Source organism: Chelonoidis abingdonii, chromosome 10 (assembly GCF_003597395.2).
Source record: "Chelonoidis abingdonii isolate Lonesome George chromosome 10, CheloAbing_2.0, whole genome shotgun sequence".
In the NCBI taxonomy this organism is placed as follows: Eukaryota; Metazoa; Chordata; order Testudines; family Testudinidae; genus Chelonoidis; species Chelonoidis abingdonii.
The window spans coordinates 41235058-41258175 of record NC_133778.1 but is presented as its reverse complement, the minus strand read 5'-3'; the positions used below and the strand labels follow the sequence as shown (position 1 = coordinate 41258175).

The window sequence follows — 23118 nt, the reverse complement described above, 5'->3', positions numbered from 1 at the left end:
GCCTATAATATCTAAATCAAAACAGAATGGACAAAATTTACCTTGAGGACCCTGCCTTGGCCAAGACTTAAGCCCATCAAGGAAAGTGAAAAACATTCTGAGCCGTCCTCAAAACCTTCCATCTCAGAATATATCATTCTATGAAGGCAAAGATGCTACAGCTTGCTAAAATGGTATCTGTTATGTCACAAAATGACGTATTCTGGGATATCGTCAGCTAACCAGGAAGTGCTGGATTTGATGAGTGAGGGGAGGAATTTCTTTAGGTAGTTAGTTAAAACTTATTTCTGTGTTGAATGCTTCTCACAGGCTTCTCAGTGGGCACTGAGAAGGTGGCGGGTGGCAGGTAAATAAAGCACTGGAATACAGGATTAACTTTATTATTATCCCTCAATATTAATACATCATGGGGGTTGTTTTTAAACAAATAGCCTTAAAAACAATCAAGATATGTAAGCATAAAAAGAGGAAAGCTGCTGTCTAAAATTTGTCCCATGAGTCACCAATAAATCCTGATCACACAATGACTACTAACTTTAGTAGTCAGGGATTTTGTTAAACCCTCCACAGAATTCCTGCATTTTAGGTGCTCAAATGCTCTCATTCTCCTTTGACTGTCCTTAAAAGTCATGCAAAGCCTAGGAGCATGCTCTTCTGGAGGTCACTGATTGTCATGTCTTGTACTTCTATTGTGTTCTTGAGTTGCTCATTCATATCCTTAGGGATGCTCCAAGTACCCCAGTAATCACTGGGATCATCTTTGTTTTAGTTTTTCATTATTATTCCACTTTATGGCAAAGTTCTTCATAGTTCACTATCTTTTCTTCTTGTTTGTTTTTTTTATGCTTCTGTCTGCTGGTATGGCGGTATCAATTAACATGGTCACAATTGTCTTTTTTTCTACAACAACAACGTCCAACCTATTTGCCTGCACCATTTGTCTGTGGCAATTGCTGAATCCCATAAAAACTTAGCCTGTTCATTGTCTAGAGCATTTTCAGTTCAGTGGTCATAATACCACATACTGTGTTTGAGTCCATACTTGCTGTAGAGGCTCCAATACATACACTTGGGTTATGTCTACACTGCAATTGAAAACCCATGGCTGGCCGGTGCCAGCTGACTCTAGCTAAGGGCTGTTTAAATGCGGTGTAGACATTCAGGTTCAGGCTGCAGCCTGAGCTCTGGAACCCCCCCCCCACCTCACAGGGTTCTAGAGTTCGGGCTCCCCAAACATCTACACTGCAATTAAACAGCCCCTTAGCCCATGAGCCTGTCTCAGCTGGCATGGGCCAGCTGCAGGATTTTAACTAGGTGTACACCTACCATTGGTTACTTCATTGTGTTTGTTCAAATACTCTCTCCCAGACGGGCTCCTGCAAGTGTTCAACACATGCACCACTAGCTCTTGCTCTTTAGAACACATTCTGCAGTTTGGGGAGCAGTTCTGTTAGTCAATTTTGTTTTCAAATGTAATTAAGTCTTAAGGACTGCTCTCGTGCACTCATAATGAGGCACCTTGTGTATTTTTTTTTTAGGTGTCCTTCTACAGACCATGAGTTTGTTAATCTTCATTCACTAATAGGTTCAGTCTCTCTCCACCACTGTCTGTGCATTGATTTCTCTGTAAATCTTTCAAGTCCTTCTTTGGCAATTTGGTTTCTTCTTTCTTTTATGCTGTCTTGGGCTGGGATGCATGCTCAGCAGTTGCATGTTATCATAACCAGATGATCTTTTACTCTGGCTGACTCCTCATATATTTTGATGTTATATTCTTCATTGTCAGTTGCTTCCTCCACAGAGAGCAGACCTCTTCTTCCACCACATTGTCAGATGTACATCCTGTCCATGTCTTGATTCATATTCATTACTTTATGCTTTGCCAGGAGCTTTCTTGTTTGGATGACAAATTTTTTCTTCTCTTGATTCTCTTGATCACTCCAGCAATGTATTGTCCACGTACTAATGGCTCGGATCAAATTCTTTGAGTTGAATTTTGTCCTCAGTGTAGTTTTTATTTGTCTGTCATATTCTTTCCTCACTTCTTCTTTGACTTCCTTATGATGTAATTTTAACAGTTCTCTGATTGCAAGGTGTTTGTAGGGGCCATGCTGAGAGAGAGCTTAGATAGTACCTTTGTTAACTTGTATGCCATTCAGTTGTATCAATTTGCCCCCTGTATGGACACCAACACACATTTATGTAAGCCAATCCATAGCTTTATATCTTCACCAAACTCTTCTACACAGGTCTTCACTCTCTGTCTCCTTTTCTGACCATCTATAGTTTCAGATCATCAATGTATAACAAATGGTTAACTGGTTGTTGTTCGCTGTTATGATAACCATCATTTATCTCATGGACCATCCATGTCTGCAGCAGCATTGCTACCACAGATGGCATAAGGAATTCTCTTGAAAAATTCCTCTTTTAATTTGGGCCTCATCAATGAGAGTCCCTTGCAGGTTCAGTCAAGTGTTCCAGTTAACCACAGATTGCTACAGAGAGGAAATGATCTTTGGTTGAACCTTGTGCATTTTCAGTGTGTCAAGGATACATGAATGTGGGATGCGGTCATATGCTTTTTGGTAGCTATCTACACCATCTTTATTTTTTCTTGGTGGGTTTTTTTTGTATTTTGTTTTGGCATCTTCTGTGATCCTCCTGTTCAGTTAAGGCAGTGTTTTGTCCCTTTCATGTTTACTGTACAGCCTTTTTGCTCAGCAGGTGGAATTCCATTGTGAGCTAGCACTGTCCAGATCTTCTTTGCCAGATATGCTGTTAGAAATTTCCACATATTTAGAAAATACTTGATTGGTCTATAATTCATAGAATCACTGCAGCCTTCTTTCTTTTTTTGTATGAGGATGATTCACCCTGTCACCATCTGTCTTGGACATTCGTTCTTCAAACATTTATTAAGTTGTTCAAGTAAACAACCATAGAGGCATTTTAGTCAGAATCCATGCACCGCATCTGGTGTGGAAGCTTTCCAATTTTTCATTCCTGTTGGTACCTCATCTACTTCTTTCTTTGATATTCCTCTATATTCTTCTATTGTGTGGTTTTTAAATTTTCTCTCACATTTTTAATCCAGTCCACAGTCTGGTTATGTTGTACATCCTCAGACCAGATTTCCTTCCAGGAGCACTGAAACTCTTCCACATTATTTATTGACTTTCTCTTTTTTCCTATTTTGCTTTTAACATTGATCTGATCAAAGAATCTCTTAGGGTCTCTCGTGAAAGGTCTTTTCTCTTGATACTGACAGCATCACGCTAAATATCTTTCAAGTCTATGACTCAGTGTGATCAACTTGTTTACATTGTTCCTTTACAACTCTCACATCCCTTTCATTCAGCAGATATTTCATCTCCAGGGCCTTTCACTTCTGTTTTCTCTTCAAATGATTTTTCTCAAATTCAGTGTAAAAACTTAATCTTCTGGTCTAACCTTCATTTCCATGGATGGTGTGGAATATTTGGAGTTTTCTGGTGGTTCATTCATCAGGCTTGATGTTAAGCCAATGAGCTGCTACTGTTGCTGTAGCATGCATTGAACTAGCAAATACTTGTTGGTCTTACAGCTTCCTTGAGTGCTTCATTCGATTCTTGTACTATATCATCGGGTCTTTGCTGGTCTATAAATTTCATACATGGTAGAGTTGGTTGGTGATCAATGTCTCTTAACTCTGTATGATCTCAAGCAACAAATCATTCATATTTCCCAAACTTTCTTCAGGTGAGATTTCACTCATATTTGCCCTCAATATCTCCTCAGTCATTTCTGGCTGCTGTTTATCCTGTATCATTGCTTCTATCAATATGTTTGCATGTGGTTCAACACCACTGATCTCTTTTCATGCTTTCAAGCTCCAATTGTGTAAATTCTTTTCTTTGGAATTGTAGAGGTGCTGGCCAAGGCTCGACCCTCTCCGGGGCAGAGGGAAGCCTATTCCAGGGGCGACTCCAGGCACCAGCGCACCAAGAGCATGCCTGAGGCGGCAAGCCGTAGGGGGCGGCCTGCTGGTTGCCATGAGGGTGGCAGTCAGGCTGCCTTCAGCGGCATGCCTGCGGGAGGTCCACTGGTCCCACGGTTTCGGCGGCAATTTGGCAGCGGGTATGTCGAAGGCGTGGGACCGGCAGACCTCCCGCAGGCGTGCTGCCAAAAGCCTCCTGACTGCCATGCCTGGGGTGGCAAAATACATAGAGCCACCCCTGGCCACACTGGCTCACTGCACACTGCTGAGGTTTGGGGAATTAGTCCAGCCATGGGAGTCTGTCCTGGTGGCCCTTGTAGTAACTGCAGTAAACACCGCAAGCCCAGGCCCTGGGTCAGGGTGGGGCAACAATGAGTCGAGTGCTCAGGTTCTCAGGCAGGGCTAAGCAACCACAGTACAATAGGAATAAACCCAGCCCCTGGGTCAGGGCGGGGCAACAGTGAGTCAGGTGCTCAGGCCCTCCGGCAGAGCTGAGCACTGGCAGTATAAACAGTAGCAATAAGCCCAGACCCTGGGTCAGGGCAGGGCAGCAAAGAGTTGGGGCTCAGGCCCTCTGGCAGGGCTGAGCATTGACAGTACAAATAGTATCAAGCCCAGGCCCTCAGTCAGGGCGGGGCGATATGGAGTCAGGAGCTCAGGCCCCCAGGCAGGGCTGAGCAACAACAGTAGGCCCAAGCCTCCAAGCCCAGGCCCTAGGTGGAGACTGCCACCAGCAAGTTGGGTGGCAGAGGGGACGCAGGCCCTCCCTCTCCACTGCGTCCTAGCCCAGGGCCCTAACAGCGGCAGAAGACTCGCTGCATAGTCAGTGGGGATCCTGGCCACAACACACTGACATGGGCTCTGGCAGTGCTGCAGCCAGACTAGGGTCGGCTGCCCCCGGGCTACTTCCAGGCTCCCCTTCAGGTAGTACCTGGGTCAGGGTATTGTCCTCCGGGGTCCACTACCATGAGTTCCTTGGGGTAGTGGGCGAGTGGCAGGCCCGGCAACTCCTCCAGGTAGTGGGCACAGGGCAGGTCCGGCACCTCCTCCGGGTAGCGAGCGCCAGGCAGGTCAGGTCAGTCTTGGCGTGTACCTTGGGCCTCAGGGGTTACCCCGTCGTGGGCTAGGCGGGAGATGTCTGGCTGCCTGGTAGCTGGCTACCTAGTCAGTTCTGAGGGTGAGCCTTTATACTTCCGGGTCACCGCCTGACCCTCTGAGGGGTGGGCTCCAAGCTCCCTAGCTCCACCCACTCCGAATGGGCTCGTCCTGCTCCGGGGCAGAGGGGAGCCACACCACCTCACTACAGGAATAAAGCTTTCAGTTATCTAGCAAAGTCTGTGCTTGGTCACTTCTTTCTTCATGTTGATATTGTTTCTGTCCTTTCAGTGTTGGAGCATTCATTTCCTCCAGCCTCTCTTTTCTGGTTTTATCAAAATCCAGCATTGGTTCACTTCTTGATTTGTGCTATTTGGCCATTTCACTTTTTTGTTGACAATGATCTGTGGTTTTCTCAGGTTTCCTGCACGGGTTGCATGATACTGACCTCAGGTTGACACAGCACACCCTGCAGAGCAAGTTGCCTGCAGTATAGCTAAGGTCTTCTTAGGCTCCCTTTATGCCACTCAGAATAGTTATCAATTTGCCTGTATTCTCCATATTGTGTTGGGTTGGCAGGCTATACACAAGTGTATGCCGAGCCAGTATTTGTAGGTCTCAGAGGTGGATTGTTACTACTGTTGGTTTCATTGTTTTCACTTTAACCTTGCAATTCACTTTAAAGGTATGAAGATAAAAACTAGACACCCTATTACAAATAAGGGCATACTGTTGTTTGGCATGCTGATAGGATTGCCTGTTGCTGTGCCCACTGTTAGCAGAAAGAGCAAGCCTGGAGGTAGTTTCCAGTAGAGTGACACGAAGGAGGCAGCTGAGATCAGTTCCTGGGAAAGGGATAGTGTAGTAAAGTATCAACCAGGAATAAAAGAAAGGAGGCCCCCTCACTGCCCCCAATTTTGTGTTTACTTTTTGTATATTCCAGGATGAGTTTCCTGAAAAGCTCACACATCTACGAAGGGGAAATTCCCACAAAGGGTTCCAAAATGAGAAATCAGACCAAAAAGCTATGCGAGTTTTAAAAATATTTTTTTTAGCCAAACTTATGATTTTCAAAAATCTGTTTTATGAATTTGTGAGATTAGCAATACTGTAATTAGCATATTTTCTATATAATTTCCCCATTCCTTTCTAGGACCTGATCCAATGCCCATTGAAACGGATCCTTAAACCATCCGTACAATATCCTTGCCCTTTTTCAAAATTGAGTTTCATTACCTGTCATTCTCCTAAGTCTTTAAATCCACCTGAAATGCCCCCAGGGTTACTAATCAAAAAAAGTAAGGATCGTCAGCAAACGTCACCAACTTGTTGTCCACTTCTTCTCCAAATGATTAATTAGTAAGTTAAATAACACTGGTCCTATTACTGATCCCTGGGACTTTTCATTATTAACATGCATTCCTAATGCTATTTGCTTACTGTTGCATAACCTGTACTTATCTAAGTGCCTGACTACTCTTTTTTTAGAGACTCTCAATCAGTCTGCCCTGTACTGAAGTGGGGCTCACCAGTCAGTAAATCCCCAAATCTTCATTCATTCCTTTTGTCAAAAAATGAATAAATAAAAAGGCACCACATTACGGTTTTCAGTCTTCAGGGACAGCTGCTCAACAGGGTTGATTGTAGCTCCATTATCTTACACTTAATTTCTTTCAGAACCTTCAGATGAATACTATCAGAAACCTGATAGTAGGTTTCTCAAACTGCTCAATAAATTCCTCCTTGGATAATTCCATTTCTGTAAAGGCCATACTCTGATTTCCCATTAAAAGAACCTTTGGAATATGAATTTTCCCTTCTTCTTCTACAGTGATAGCTGGCTGATGCAAAAACCAAAACATTCTTCTTTCTTTTTAATTGCCTCATTTGCCCACTGGTAATCCTGGTGGCTGACAGTCACATTCAGGCCTGGTCTACATTTAAAATTTAGGTTGATTTAGCTACATTGGTAATGGATATGAAAAATCCACACCCCTGGCAGATCTTGTTATCCTGACCTAATCCCCATTGTAGATGCTGGTAGGTCAATAGAAGAGTGCTTCTGTTTACCTAGCTACCATCATTCAGGAAGGTGGTGTTACTGCAGCAACAGAAAGAATTCCTTCTATCAGTGTAGATCTACACCACTGAGTTATGACAACATAGCTATGGCACTATAGTCCCCATAATATAGATGTACCCTAAGCCTTTCGAGTTCAATAGAAAATCATGGGATCCATGACTTACATGACCAGTGTGGGAAAACTCAAGTGGTCAGGTTCTGCTTTCACTTGCAAAAGTTTTAAACTAGTGTCTGATGACTCCTGATTATACTGGTGTCTGTGGGAGCAGAATTAGACCCAGAATTTTTCAGATTATTCTGCCTTGTTTTTTCTCTGTGAATTATAATCCTTTCTGCATGGGAGAATAAAGTTTAATGCATCTAGGAATGTATTATTTCTGCAGTGTGATCTAAATTTTTCCTAGTGGAGTGCTTTAGAATGTTGGTTACCTAGCTGATGAAGGAGGCTAAATTCCATTTGACTTTCAATGAGACCAAGCAGCGGCCGCTGGAGCTGCAGGTGGAATTTAAAGGGCTCCTCCGGGCTACCTGCCATAGTGGGGGGCTCGGAGGAGCCCGGAGCTGCGAGCCGGGATTTAAAGAGCTTGGGTCTCCCCAACCCAAGCCCTTTAAATCCCCGCTGCAGAAGCCAATGCGATCTGGTACGGCGTACTGGCTCTTGCTGGTACGCTGTACTAGACCGGACTGGCTTACTTTCACCTCTGCTCTCCCCTAAAAAGAGAATCACAATTATAGAATCATAGAACTGAAGGGATGGAAGGGACCTTGAGTTGAGGGCCCTGCACGGTACCTAGTATTCCAAACCACCCCTAATAGGTGCTTGTCTAACCCATTCTTTGAAACCTCCAGTAATGGAGATTCCATAATCTTGGAAGCCTGTTCCAGTGTTTAACTATCCTTATAGTCAGAAAGCTTTTCCTAATATCTAACCTAAATCTTCCTTGCTGCAGGTTAAGCCCATTATTTCTTGTCCTATCTTCCATGGACCTGGACAACAATTGATCCCTGTCCTCTTTGTAACAGCCCTTATTATATTTGAAGATTGTTATCAAGTCCCCCCATAGTCTTCTTTTCTCAAGACTAAACATGCCCAGTGTTTTTAACCTTTCCTCATAGGTCAGGTTTTCTAGACCTTTTATCATTTTTGTTGCTGTCTTCTGGACTCTCCAGTTTGTCCACATCTTTCCTAACGTATGGCACTCAGAACTAAACACAATACTCCAACTGAAGCCTCACCAGTGCCAAGTAGAGCAGGTTAATTATCTCCCATGTTTTACATACAATACTCCTGGTAATACACCCCAGAATGATATTAGCCTTTTTCACAACTGCATCACATTGTTGACTGGAACTCTATTTTTGATCCACTATAACCCTCAACTCCTTTTCAGCAATGCTAATGCCTAGCCAGTTTTTCCCCATTTTGTAGCTGTCCATTTGATTTTTTCTTCTTCAGTGTAGTACTATGCATTTTTCTTTATTAAATTTCATCTTGTTGCTTTCAGACTAATTCTCCAATTTATTAACTTTGTTTTGAATTCTTATCCTGTCCTCCAAAGTATATGCAATCCCTCCCAGCTTGGTGTCATACACAAATTTTATAAGCATACTTCTCACTCCATTATCCAAGTCATCAGTGAAAATATTGATTAGTACCGGACGCAGGGCAGACCCCAGCAAGACTCCAGTAGATACATCCTCTTAGTTTGACAGTGAACCATTGAAAGACTGTGCCATTGAAAGAGTAGTTATCAATCAGTTTTGAACCCACCTAATAATAATTTCATCTAGATCACATTTACCTAGTCTGCTTGTGAGAATATCACGTGGGACTGTGTCAAATGCCTTACTAAAATTAAGGCCTTGTCTATATTATGGGCTAAATCAGCGCCACTGCAATTGATGCAGCGGCATTGATTTAGCAGGTCTAGTGAAGACACGATAAGTCGACAGGAGAGCACTGTTTTGTCGACTTAATTAATCCACCTCAACGAGAGGTGGAAGCTATGTTGATGGGAGAGAGTCTCTCGTTGACACAGAGCTGGGTAGACACCGCTTTAAGTCAATGTAAGCTACATTAAGTTATGTTATTACCTTACATCGACTTAGAGTGCTAGTGTAGGTTAGGCATAAGATATATCATGTCTACTACTTTTCCCTTACCCATTAGGTCAAAGTTGTCAAAGTTGGATGCCTCGAGTTAGGCTCGTAAATCCATATTTAGACATCTAAATATAAAGGTCTGGTTTTGAGAGATATTGAGAACTCTCAACTCTCACTGACTTCAGTGGAATCTGAAAGTGCCCAGCACCTCTCAGGATAAGGCCACTTATATTTAAGTACCCAACTGTGAAAATGTTTGCCAATGTTATTAAATGCATCATGAGAATTAGTTACTGTTGTGCTGCTTCCTGAGTCCCATTGCAGTCTTTGTAAGAAGAGATAATTAACTGTGTTCCATTTTCTTTCCTTAATCATAAGTAAGGGCCAGATTTTCGAAAGAGCTCCATGGCAGATGTTAAAGTGCTGAGCACCCACAATTGAGGCCAGATTTTCCAACAGTCACTCCTAGCAAATGCCACTGTGATTCTGATGGCCAGATTTTTAAATGAGCTCTTCACTCATCATGCAAAGCTCTTTTGAAAATCTGACTGCTTATTTAGGAGCCTATGTGGGAGCTGAATTTTTCTGAAAATCTGGTCCTAATTATGGGAGCTAACCCTTTCTGAAAATTCTGAACAAAGACTGCAACATTTGCATTTCACGCCTGATATGTTTTGCGAATTCCAGTGGTATATGGCCCTGTATGTTTGCTTGTAAATCCCACATTCCATCCTTTTCATAGAAAAAGAAAAAGAAAGCAGTTTTCTATCTAAAAAGGCTATATTTAAATAAAGATGTTTTAGCCTTCTCAATTCCAACGTTATTAATAACCTTTAGGGAAAGGGAGGAATTGTGAACTAGTAGGAACAGGGAATATGGAAAACTGTGAAAAGACTGGAAAATTATATACCAATCAATTCCTGTTAAAAAGATTTTAGTGGCTCATGGTCAGTTAAGATCTAGAGGCTGAAAGTGGAAAAAGCCTTCCACAATTCTGGCTTGTAGTATACACAGAAAAGAACTCTATGTATCCACAAGCACAGCCAAACTCTTTGGCATGTTCCCAGAGCACATAACAGTACTGTCTGTTTTTTTTGTGTTTTTGTGGGGGTATGGGGGTGTGAAACATTACTTTGCAAAGTTCTTAATTGCAAATGGTTCAGAACAGTCCTAAGGATAATCCTCAGGGTTGTGCCTAGATGCTATTTTAAAGCAGCTCAGGTTCATTGTCATTTTGAGATAGTTTATTATGTATAATACTTTTGTCAGAGACAGTACTGTCCAGTGATTCTTTGGTTGCAGAATATTGGTAGCATTTGATCTCTACTACAGAGTTATATATAGTACATTAAATAAAATATTTATGTTCAAATTTAACGTATGATTTTGAGCAGAATATTTTGTCATCTTTCCAAATAACAGCTTCTAAAGAATAAATTTTTTAAAAAAAACCAGTAAATAAAACCCAATTTGTGGTCATGTGAACTGTACTACTCCAGAGAAACTAGACATTTGAACTTGTCAGTAAATTCTTCATTTCGTTGCCACTTCTTGGAAGTTTTATTTCAACTACTTAAATTGGCATGACTTTTAGAACCAGCTTTGTAAAACTTGCAATTTAAATCAGATCTCTGGACCTGGGATAATATTTTCATATGTGCCTAAGTCCCATCTTCAGAAGCCCAAGTCCCTTTGAAAGTCAGAGTCCAAAAATTGTAGACTTCATTTGTGGATGTGGTGATAAGATATGCATGTTATATAATGTGTTTCCGTAGTGATGTTCATGTGTCAAAGATATGTGTCAAGTTCAGTACTCAAAGTAACAGTTTAAAAGATTCCATGTCCTTGTTCAGTTTCAATTATTTTAATTGTAGGTGTTTTTGAAAAGTAAGTCTGTACATGTAGCTGCTATCACCAATTACTGTTCAAACAGTGCATTATATTATTCTGCTGTTACTCAAGAGCAGTGGTACAAGTAGAAATAATTTTTTGTCAGTACGCTGCACTCATGGGAGGGACACAAAGCGGGGGGGCACATGACCTCCCCACGTGACTCCTCCCTGCCCCACTCCCAGCCCAGGCCCCAGTGCTCTCCCTGTCCCCTCCCCATGATCCACATCCATCCCATGTTACGTGGAGTGCAGGCGGGGGGGCTCTGTCCTCCCTGATGCACCAGAGACTTCTGCTATACAGACCCCAGGCAGGAGGACTCAGGAGATGCAGCTGCGTGGAAAGGCAGGGGGCTAGGCTGGGGGCGGTACATCAGCGCCAGAGGCACTGCTGGCGTTCTGCTCCTTTCCCTGCTGCGGTTTCCAGCCCCGCCCCACCCCACCAGCCCTGTCTTCCAGCAGGGCGGCTATATAGACAGCGGAAACACAGCTCCATGGAAGGGGAGGGGACGGGGCTGGGAGCAGGCTCATCCTCTGTCTTTCTGGTACACCATACCAGCTATAAATATTTTACTGGTACAGCATATCAGACCGTACCACTGTATTTGCACCACTGCTCTAGAGTCATTTTTAGTTATTAATAGAACTGAGTGAAGCTGGGAAAGAGTGACAAACAAATGAAATTCACAGATATGAGTACTGTATTTGTATTATAGTTCCATATGATATTTGTCCCTCCAAAAAAACTGGGTTTCATTTTTTCAAAATATGAGGGATTGAAAATTATTCACAGTGATGCATGTAAAACTCAAAAAGTTACTCAGGCAAATCTCTTACCCATTCCACTATCTGTAAAATGAAAGCAATAATATTTGCTGTAGATGAAGTCTGAAAATATACAGGATTTAAGATGTTTTCATCCCCAGAAAGATAGGTATGTAATTGATATTAGCCTCATTTTCAGAAAAGGTGCAACTAGATCAGAGGGTCCTGTGATCTAGTAGATTAGGCCTTAGTGGCAATCTGCATTAATCCTGACCTGTGACTTTGGGCAAATCAGTTAACTACTGTAAGCCTTAGTTTTTCCATCTGTAAAATGACATTGATAGCATTTATCTGCTTGATAGTTAGGGATCATGCAGCAGAATCTGTGTGGATAGACTTTCTTGTCAGTGCAGAGTCCCATTGGCTTCAAGAGTCTGCTCATATGAATTGGGGCCTACATAAGGGGTCTTTTATTGGTCTGATTAAATTCAGTGGGAGCAGGACTGGGCCTTAAATAATAATGGTGAAGTTTATATAAGTGTGAAGTATTAAGACAAGCAGAGGTGGAATAAAAACCTGGGAAATCCTAGTTCCCCACCCTCTGCTTAATCCACTAGACCATGTGGCTTTGAGGAGTGGTGTACAAGCTGGTCCTCCCGTTGGCTTTTACAGAATTCCTGAGTTTGAATTTTCAAGGGAAAGTGGCTTTTCACAGCCTTCTGAAAGTGAAAAACACTTAGTGTTAACTCTTGTCACATTTCATAAAAGCATTCTAATTTCACAGAAGTTTCACAGTCTCAATCTAGTCTCTCTCTCACACACACTCACACAAAGCTATAATGACAAATATTTTGCTCCATTCTAGGTCAGTACTAATGTATTTAATATCAAGGAATTTCATCATTACAGGAAATGTGACTGATCTGTTTTTTCAGAATTGATCTTGTGCAGATAACTGGAATAAACCATTAGGACAAAACTTGTGTGTTCCCGTAATTCTCTGGTGGTACAGAAGAAAATAACAATATTTAAATTCTATATTTTACTGTAATTTTTAGGCAGCAAACCAACAACCAGACTTCTCCTGCAGAGCCTGATTTTCTTGACAAACAAATGAAAAAGGTACTATTAACTTCAGATTCAAATTCCTGAGTCCACAGTTCTGCTTGGCATAGTCATTTAAACATGAAACTTAGTGATGTTTTGAAGTCTTTGAGACAAAAGCCTGCTTCCTGAGAACTTTAGTTCTGTAGAAAGACAGGAAGGTATGGTGAATAAGAGAATCAAAAGGCTGGAAATTTGCTGCTGAGAATAAATGCTAGCTACTCCCTGAGGTGATTTGTCTGTGCACTTCACTTTCTACAGATGTTACTCTCTTTTTTAGTAAGGACCTGAGGTTCTTTGGTAGCACTTTGATATCCTGCTCGAATTCAATATGTGAAATGGAGGAGTCGCTCTGTGATTTGGAGCACAGCATAGTCTTTGAAGTCTGATCCAATTTTTGCTGCTTACCATTTGATGTTGAAAGGATGAAATGAAGAAAATGTACAGTTTTTACTAGTAACTCTGCTGAGCACATGTAAGATTAAAAAACCAAAATCCCTTGGATGATGTACTTAGAAATGTTAAGCAGATTAATACCTTCCTATAGCCTTTTTCTAAAAATACAAATTAACTATGAGAGGACATCAGCATACAGTGCATGCTGTGATTAACTGCATGAGTATGGGGTAAATAAGTTAGAGGGGAAAAATATACAAATGTTTATTATGACACAGGTGCTTAGTCACCATGGCTAAAAGCCACAAGAATCTTGTGTGACTTCAATCTAGCATAAGACATTTTACGATGAAGCATACAAAATATACATTTGTTTTCTGTTAGATCGTGGTTAAAAGCTGACTTCACTGAGTGGAATACTTATACTATTTTATGTTTCTGAAACATTGTTCCTTATTCAAAAAGGATTCGGATGAGATTCCCACATCTCAGTTTCTTCTAAAGCATTCACTGCAAATGAATGATTCACAACCTATAAGCCAATCCCTTGCACTTGCAAATCATCAATTATCAAGTTCCCTGGGATTCCCTAAAAACCAAGGTAAGAAATATATTAAAGTAATGAAGATTTTTTTTTAATATTTATAAGATACATGTTGTCTGCATGTAAGTTTATATATTGATGAGTTCTTTTAAAAGTCCACTAAAAGACAGGAAACATACCATAGTAACTATTTATTTAATATTTGCTATCTGAAAATGTACAATTTATTTGAACTTACATTGTCAAATGCACTTAAGTACAGAATGGAGACAGAAGTATGGTGTGATAACATTCTGTTCATAACATGAGCCATGATCATCCCTCCATGAAAACACCTTTTTAATGTAACAAAATTGGTATCAGAGAACTCTACCTCTCCCTCTGGCTGCAAGCATCATAAACTGGAAGTTATGAAACCTCTTATGTCTGGCAGAATGAAAGACAACTGATTTGTTTGCATTCAGAGAGGTTCATTCTGCAACACAGTGAAGCCTACAACAATGCTAAAATCTACCCAATGTGGTTCTTACTCTGTTTGGTAATCTATACCTTCTTGTCTTGGTTGGTGATTTCTTTTATCAGTTTAAAAATGTAAAATGAAGCACCCGGGGCTGTTTTAACAGGTCCATATTTCCAGTGTTCCAAGAAATCAATATCAGAAATTGTTACTTATCAAAATGCTTGTCTCCATTGTTATCATGGAGCTTGTATTTGCAGATCACTGAAAGCAGGGTTCAGTACGGGGCCATAAATTATTACCCACAGTTCAAGATAGAAAAGGTTGATAGTTTGATATCTTTTATCAGACCCCAAATTTAAATGCTAATACACAGGCTTTCAGGCCATTCCTGAAAATGAGGTAAGGTTGCCAGGTGTCCGATTTTTGACCAGACCAGTCAAAAAGGGAAGCAGTAACCTGCAGTAACCAGCCTCTGCCATCGGGGGTGGGAAGAGCAGCAGCTGCTGCAGAAGCCTGACGGACAGAACTGGCTGGCTCCCGGAACAAGTTCCAAAGTAGGTACCAGCACCATCTGGGGTGGTAACCTGTTTCCCACTCTCCCTGCCCCGCTATGCCCTGATTTCCCCGTCCCCTTGCTCCAGGAGCAGAAAATACCCCACCCCCCACGCTGAGCCCCAATTTCCCCACCCCAGCTCCTTGCTCCAGGGATGGACCCTCCCACACCACACTGTGCCCCGATTTCCCCTTCCCAGCCCCTCATTCCACCCCTGCCATGCCCCGCTGTGCACCTGCTGCCTGCAGGTGAGTCCCGGGGGTGGGGGAGAGAGTGATGGGAGTAGGGGTGGAGAGCGAATGATGGGGGAGGACAGATGCGGTAGGGGCGTGGCCTCAGAGGAAGAAGCGGAGCAAGAGTATTCCGTTTTCAGGGATTAGAATGTTGGCAACCCTAAAATGAGGCCTTTCTGTCCTGAGCTTTTTATATATGCTAATTAATCTGATTGTGCAATTAAATGTACCATAGTATTACTATTGTACACTTTTCCTACAGAGCCAATAGGACAATAATAATTTTTCTGCACACTTAGGCCCTGATCCTGCCAACCCATATGTGCATAGTGTTTACACTGAGGTCAATGAAACTATTCACATATATAGTGTGACAAAGTTCCTCCTCTACCTTGGTGGGTCCTGCGCTTATTGGCAGATTTGCTCACCTCAGTGATCTCCCTCACAGTCTGGATCAACTCCTCCTGTGTCTGATCAGGAGTTGGGAGTTTGGAACCGGGCCCGCCCTCTTCTCGGGTTCCACCCAGGGCCTGTGGATTTGCAGCTGTCTATAGTGCCTCTTGTAAAGCTGTGTACAGCTACATACTCTCGCGCTACTTCCCCAGGCCTCCTCCAAACACCTGCTTACTCACCAAGGACCTTCCTCCTGGTGTCTGACAATGCTTGTACTCCTTATCCTCCACGCAGCACCCTCTCACTCTCAGCTCCTTGTGTTCTTGCTCCGAGCTCCTCAAACACACTCCTCTCCTCTGGCTCCTCCCATCTGATGGAGAGAGCTTCTTTTAAAACCCAGTGCCCTGATTAGCCTGCCTTGATTGGCGCAGGTGTTCTATCAGCCGTCTTCCTTAATTGGTTCTAGAAAGTTCCTGACTACTCTAGTGCAGACCCTGCTCTGGTCACTCAGGGAACAGAAAACTACTCACCCAGTGACCAGCATATTTGCCCTCTACCAGACTCCTGCACCCCACTGGCTTGGGTTTGTCACAATAGTTAAGAAGGTGCATAGATGTTGGCAGGATCAGGTCCTTATGTTTTAGGCAATTGCACAAATTTAGCATTTTTCATCCTTTGTAGATACACAGTTGTTTTCAACTGCAAATACAGAGTTCTACATAAACACAATAGGTTGGGAATTCATTATACTCTTGTTATAAGTTTCAGTCCCCAGGGGATTTGAATTTGTGGAATGGGATTGCAGAAGGTATGTGCATTACAGTGGAAAACTTTGAAATGATGTTAACAATAAACCTGCCAAACAAAAATATTTTCATTGCACTATACCTTCTTAAGAGAAGCCCTAATGGTCAAGTTCTGTCACCCCAAATCTCACTGAGTAGTACCTTTCTCTGTGAGTAGTCCCACTGAAATCAATGGTGTTAGGTATGGAGTAAAGTTATTATTTGGAGGGATTAAACATGGCAGAGTTAGGCCCTCAGCAAGTGTGTGATTCAGGGTCCATTACCCAATAATTAAGATTTGACTTTTTAAAATAACAGTGATTGGTATTCCTCTATTTAAAAGCTTGTTTTGAAGAAGAGATAACTGAAACATTGATTTGATCTATTCAAAAAATAAATATGTGAAAAGAACAAGCACACAAGCACAAAGAAATAAAAATCTCGGTGAAGCATTTAAGGTATTTAAGATTGGAAATGATATAAATCACACTTAAATGAATAACTGTTAAAGAAATAAACCTGTTGAAGAATAATGGCCTCTTCCAGTGCTTTATGAAAGCATAGTTCTTCAGTCAGAAATTCAAATGCTTTCACACCCCAATGAATTCTTTATTTACTCCTGGTCCATGATATGTAGTTTTTTAGGCACCCAGTGCTGTAGCACTTATGAAAACAAAATGAAATGGCAAATATAGAGCATTATCTTTGGGGGAAGTATGGTATAAATATGTTTATGTTATAACTTTTGAATATAATATATAAATTATTATCCACAAAAAAGCACTATATACTATGTGATCCAAAGAACATGATGATGTTGCTTTTTTTTTCCTGATGAAACATTACACTGCAAATTTTATAAACTGATTCTAAATCATTTTAGAATTATGTTACAAACAGGACTGTCCCAAGGGAAAAAAATGGAGAAATGGAATGATAAAAGTTTGTCATGCACAGTGGTAGTCACATTGTGATACCTGGCTCTGTAGTATGTTAGGATGTTCCCACTTATACTACACTGGCAAGGAAAAGATAGGCTGGGAGATGCCACACAAACACTGCAAAGTCTGTAGTCAGTGATTTATGCAAAAATGTAAACACTGAAAGACTCCCATTGACTTCAGTGGCCTTTGGTTTAGGCCTATAAGAAACATATTTAAAGCTATGGCCAAACTGCACACAGTTTGTGTGCACATTCAGGCTCAAATGACTTAAAGGGGAGATTTTCAAAGGCCCAGATGGGGAGTTAGAAGCCCAATTCCTATAGACTTTCTGGGATTTGGGCATCTAATTCCTCTTTGTGCCTTTGAAAGTCTCCAGTCAAAGCTATGCTGGCTCTGTGTGACGCAGAGATTCCCCCTACAAGGGCAGGGGAGTATGGGGGGAGCTTCCACCAGACAGTAAAGCCAGCCTTATAGTCCATTAGCAACACCAGAGGGGTGCAGAAGGGCTGCAGCAGAGCCAAAGATCCTGTCTAATCTCTTCTATATGAATCATTTCTCCCTGATATTATCCTTTATTGGTAAGGTTAGGAGGGGAGTCCAGTTAATATGATAGTCAGAAGCTGATTATTTCACTCACAGTAAGGTAATGTTAGAGACAGAGTAGTGACATTTTCCTGAGAGATGGGAGAATAACATTGTGTCATGGTCCCGTACGTCTCGAACCTGAGTCCATAGGGTTCTCTGTTAACTTGCACCACCATGCTTCTACTCCACAGCTCATTACTAGCCAGCTGAACAGGAGATACCATGATACCTGAAGTTACATCAGGGCCTGATTGTAGGAATACTGTGAACCGTGATTGGTCAGGGCTTCTTATTTAAACCTAAAGAGAGGCACAAGAAGTTGTCCATGCAACTAGGCTCTACCTGGCTGCTACACTGGACCTTGCCTGACTCCTGAAGCCTGCTTTAATGACCTGTTCTTTGTTCCTGCCTTGTTCCTGAGCCTTGACTCCCAACACTGACTCCTGCTCTAATCACTAGACTCCAGCTCCTGGCCACCTATGTCTCAGCCCCAACACAGTGTTTGAAAGTACTCCCTGGAGAGAGAATTGCCTAATGTTTAGCTATGGGTGGACCAAGGATAAATATAAAGAGAGTTTCTAGATGAAAAGGAAATACGTTTGTAAAAGAAAATGCTAATAGTATTTATCTATTGACTAGGAGATAATGTAATTTCAAATGCTAATAGAGATATGGATACCTGTGCTTCAAAAGTCAAACAGAATATAAGAGAAGAGTCTCTAGTCACATACACTGTCTTGCAGGGAAATGGGATACATCTCTTTTATGCCATGTTCCTCACTCTATTGTCTGAGATACTGAAACTTTGTCAGAGATGTCAAAATGTATCTAGGGTCCAAGATGTTCTGAGTTAAACTGCTGGCTGTGTTGTAACTCATCTTAATGCCAATCTAGTCATACTGTCCATGGTGTTGTAGAAGTCAACATTTTCTGAAGTGTTCTTTGATTTTAGATTCTTCAGTGTTGGGGGGCCTGTTAAGTCTAAGGGGCACAAGGGTACTCAGCACTATTGAAAATGAAGCCCAAGGAGTTTCAAGTTGGACGCCTAAAATCAGTGGCCCCTTTTGAATAGTTTCACCACAGTATTTATTTTTTGTCTCTCTCTTATTTAACCAATTGTCTCTTTCTTTCTATAAAATTGATAGTAAAATATGATTTTACTGGAGCCCAGTTGAGTTGGGCTAGGAGAAGAATATGAGTCTGTGGCTGTCTGCTGCATGTAGAGGGCAGTTAATCTCTGCATTCTCAAGGGAGGTAATGAAATGCAGTAGGTACTTGCCTATGTACAAGGTCACTGGCAAGGGGACAGCTGCAGTCTGCCTTCTCAACCAATGCCATAAACAGTCTGGTAAGGGACATTGTGGGTTAAGGAAGAGACAAATACCATTACCAAAAGGCTGCTGTTACACTGGTAATAACCTATTCCCCATTCTAAACAGAAAATAAAGCAAGATTTTAAAATATAGACTGTATTTTCTAAGCAATTTCTTATTTTCAATGACTTGTATATCACTGAGCCTTACCTCCATTTTCAGATAGAATGGGTCAAACTTGGCTCTGTTAAAGACTGCACCCTTGTTGCACTCCTTTGTAACCAAAGGTAGAAACTGGCCCACTTGTTTTAATCTTTTGACTCTGAATTATGTGATGCTCTAAATAAGATTCTGTTTTCTGTGTACAACAGCTTTAAATATACAAGGTTTACCTGCTTGTCCACTGGGAGGCAGGGCTGTGAGACAATTCAGGATGGGGTCTTGGAGTGAGACTGACACTGTGTGTTCTCTGTCATGTCTGTCATTGCTTTCTTTAATCTCAAATGAATCAAGTAGACTGAGAGTGCATGTTTTTCTCATCGTGTATGGAAAACATATTGAGTGGGGTTGGGTGTTCATTAGTGTAAGGTCAAGATCCCAGAAGCAAATGGAATTATTATTAATATGTTTCCCAATCTTGCAGTCTCTTACTCAGGCAAAACCCTAACTGAAAACATAGAAGCTTTGCCGAACAGAGTCTAAAGGATGGGGCGATGAAGGATATTGTTCTCCTTGTTTTGTTGTTTGCAGATGATGTGATTTCCCTTGCTGGAAAAAACAAAAAAGCTAATAAGGATTATATGGTGCTGCTATGCACACGATGTAGCTGAGATGGAAATTGTTGTACGTAAACAAATGCTGCTGTTTTTAATCAACTCTTACTTGGTTTGGTATCCAGGTAACATTTCCGCAAGTTAGAGGAGTAAGCTATCTAAACACATTTTTTTAACAACTTCAAATGTCTATAGTGAAAGCAGTGGGTAGGTTAGGGGGACAATCAATTATGAGAGAAACGTAAGCATGTCAGTCTCAGTCAAAATATCCATGTCAAGTCTTCCAGAGTGTTTGTGTTCATCTCTGTGTGTCCAATCCTTGAGGTCTTTGTGTCTCTGAGCTTGTCTGCACTGGGAAAGGACACAGTGTTAACTAACGTGATCTTAAACACAATTTAGCATTCAGTCTAGACAAAGACTGTCATGTCTTGCATTGTGTCAACCAGTCCTGGTTAACCTCAGGTCCACCATAGGGTTAACCATGACAGTCTACATCAAGTGCTAACTTGTGTTTTAACATCATATTCATTAACACAATATAACAATATATACAAACCCTAATATGGACATTTTGGTGCATGAACTTTTGAAGCAGTGACACAATCATTGTAGGGCATCAGCAGGGTATCAGTTAATATTGTCGTAGTGCCTAGGAGCTCCAGTTATGGACCAGGATCCCATTGTGCTAGGTGCTGTACAAACTCAAAACAAAAGAGCTTACAGTTTAAGTCTAACACAAAAGACAGCAGATAGATAGACCGATGGGGGAGTACAAGGAAACAATAAGAGCATTGGCCAGCATCATAGGCAGTGGTCTCAGCACACCAGCAGCCTAATTATTGTCATGTTTTTTGTAGGCATCATACAGAGGAGAGTTTTAAGAAAGGAGGATAATGAGTTAGTTTTGCAGATGATTATAGGGAACTCCTTCCAAGTGTGAGGAGCAGCATGGGAAAAAGCACAAAAGTGGTTGTTTGGAACTATACAGGTTTCATGGTCATAAATTCCATAAGACTTAAGCAGTTAATTAAAATTAAGTTAGTACATGCAATGTGCCTCTGCCATATACACTGGCAAAACCAAGACAGTCTCTGTGCAAAAGAATAAATGAACACAAATCAGACATCTAGAACTGTAACATTCAAAAACCAGTAGGAGGGCACTTCACTTTCCCTGGACACTCAATAACAGACTTAAAAGTGGCCATTCTTCAACAAAAAAAGCTTCAGAAACAGACTTCAACAAGAAACTGCAGAACTGGAATTAATTTGCAAACTTGACACCATCAAATTAGGCCTGAATAAAGACTGGGAGTGGCTGGGTCACTAAAAAAAAGTAATTTTCCCTCTGTTGATACTCCCACCTTCTTGTCAACTGTTGGGACTGGGCCACATCCACCCTGATTGAATTGGCCTTGTTAACAGTGACCTCCCCACTTGGTAAGGCAACTCCCATCTTTTCATGTACTGTATATTTATACCTACCTACTGTATTTTTCACTCCATGCATCTGATGAAGTGGGCTATAGCCCAAGAAAGCTTGTGCCCAAATAAATTTGTTAGTCTCTAAGGAGCCACAAGGACTCCTCATTATTTTTGCCAATTATAATAATTTGTATAAAACACTTGAATGAAAAGTGCTATACATTACAAATTCTGTGCTGATGTTTGTTTATTTATAAATACTGAACCAGGAGTTCACTCTTTGAAATTTACAATCCCTACAAACAGGGGCGGCTCCAGGCACCAGCACGCCAAGTGTGTGCTTGAGGCGGCAAGCCACCAGGGGCGCTCTGCCAGTCACTGCGAGGGCGGCAGGCAGGCTACCTTTGGCGGCATGCCTGCAGAGGATCCGCTGGTCCTGCGGCTGCAGCAGACTTCCCGCAGGCTGCTGCCGAATTCGCAGGACTGGGGACCTCCCGCAGGCAAGCCGCCGAAGGCAGCCTGCCTGCTGTGCTTGGAGCGGCATCTGTGTAAATCAGGAATAACTTCACTCAGGTCAATGGACTCAACCGTGTGAGAACAGAATCTCATTGATTCTACTCAAAAATTCCATGTGGCTTTTTTCTTTGCATGTCAGGGCTAGGACTATGATTCTGTCATGAAGAAAATAACAGCAGTCTCATGGGTCACCCTGGATATTATGGACATGGCTGGGAAAGATCCTATTTGGCATGATCCAGCTGGATTTTAGGACCACACAACTGAGTGTGCTCCACTGTGTCTCCACTGTGTTCTCCTGCTGTATTCCACAATATGGAGAAGAAGCTTTTGATGGGGTGCTGCTCAAGTATCTGTCTCAGCCTCACTGGAGGAATTTTTGATGTGATACAGTGGTTCTACAGTGGATTTCCATCTGCTGAAAGAAATACATGATGCAGTTAATAGATTCAGAGATTCTAAGACCAGAAGGGACCATTGTGATCATCTGGGCTGACCTCCTGCATAACAAAGACCATAGAACTTATCCCAAATATTTAATGTTTGACCTTGTAGCCGGACACTTTGGCTTGTTCTTGTGGTTCTTCTTTGAACCCTCTCCAATTTATCAACATCCTTTTTGAACGGTAGGACCCAGAAATAGACACAGTATTCCAGCAGCAGTCACACCAGTGCCAAATACAGAGGTAAAATAGCCTCTCTACTTCTGTTTGAAACTCCCCGTTTATGTATCCAGGGATTGCAATGACCCTTTTGGCCACAGCATTGCACTGAGAGCTCATGTTCAGCTGATTATCCCACACCACCACCACATTCTTCTGTGTTCTTCTAGTGTTTGGTCCAACATCTGGCTGGGGAGAGGTAAGAGAAGATACAACATCCTTTTCTCTTAAAATGGCATGCTATTGGATCACGAGTGTCTTTGACTGCTGTGCCAAATGCACAGTTCTAGACATGACAGGCATAAATAGGATTTCCAGTTTTGTTGCTTATAGATTTTGTGTATAAGCTGTAATGATATGTCATCCAGAAGAAAGATACATGCCCAGTTTAGTATCTCAAGTAAATGAACCAAAAATAGACATACATGTACATCAAAAGGGGGGTCATTATTAATAATGATGAATAACTCAAAAAGTTGTGTTATTTGGATCCAGTTGGATAGATTTGGATGGAAGCTT

At 41.7% G+C, this 23118-nt stretch overlaps 1 protein-coding gene across 1 annotated transcript in view; it reads left to right on the top strand.

Moving 5' to 3' along the window:
* MYO3B (myosin IIIB) overlaps positions 1–23118 on the top strand; it is a 297957-nt gene that overhangs the window by 194836 nt on the left and 80003 nt on the right. Inside the window, exons 29-30 of the mRNA XM_032771086.2 lie at positions 12973–13036; positions 13880–14015. Of these exons, the coding sequence (XP_032626977.1) occupies positions 12973–13036; positions 13880–14015 (200 nt within the window). The remainder of the gene's footprint in view (positions 1–12972; positions 13037–13879; positions 14016–23118) is intronic.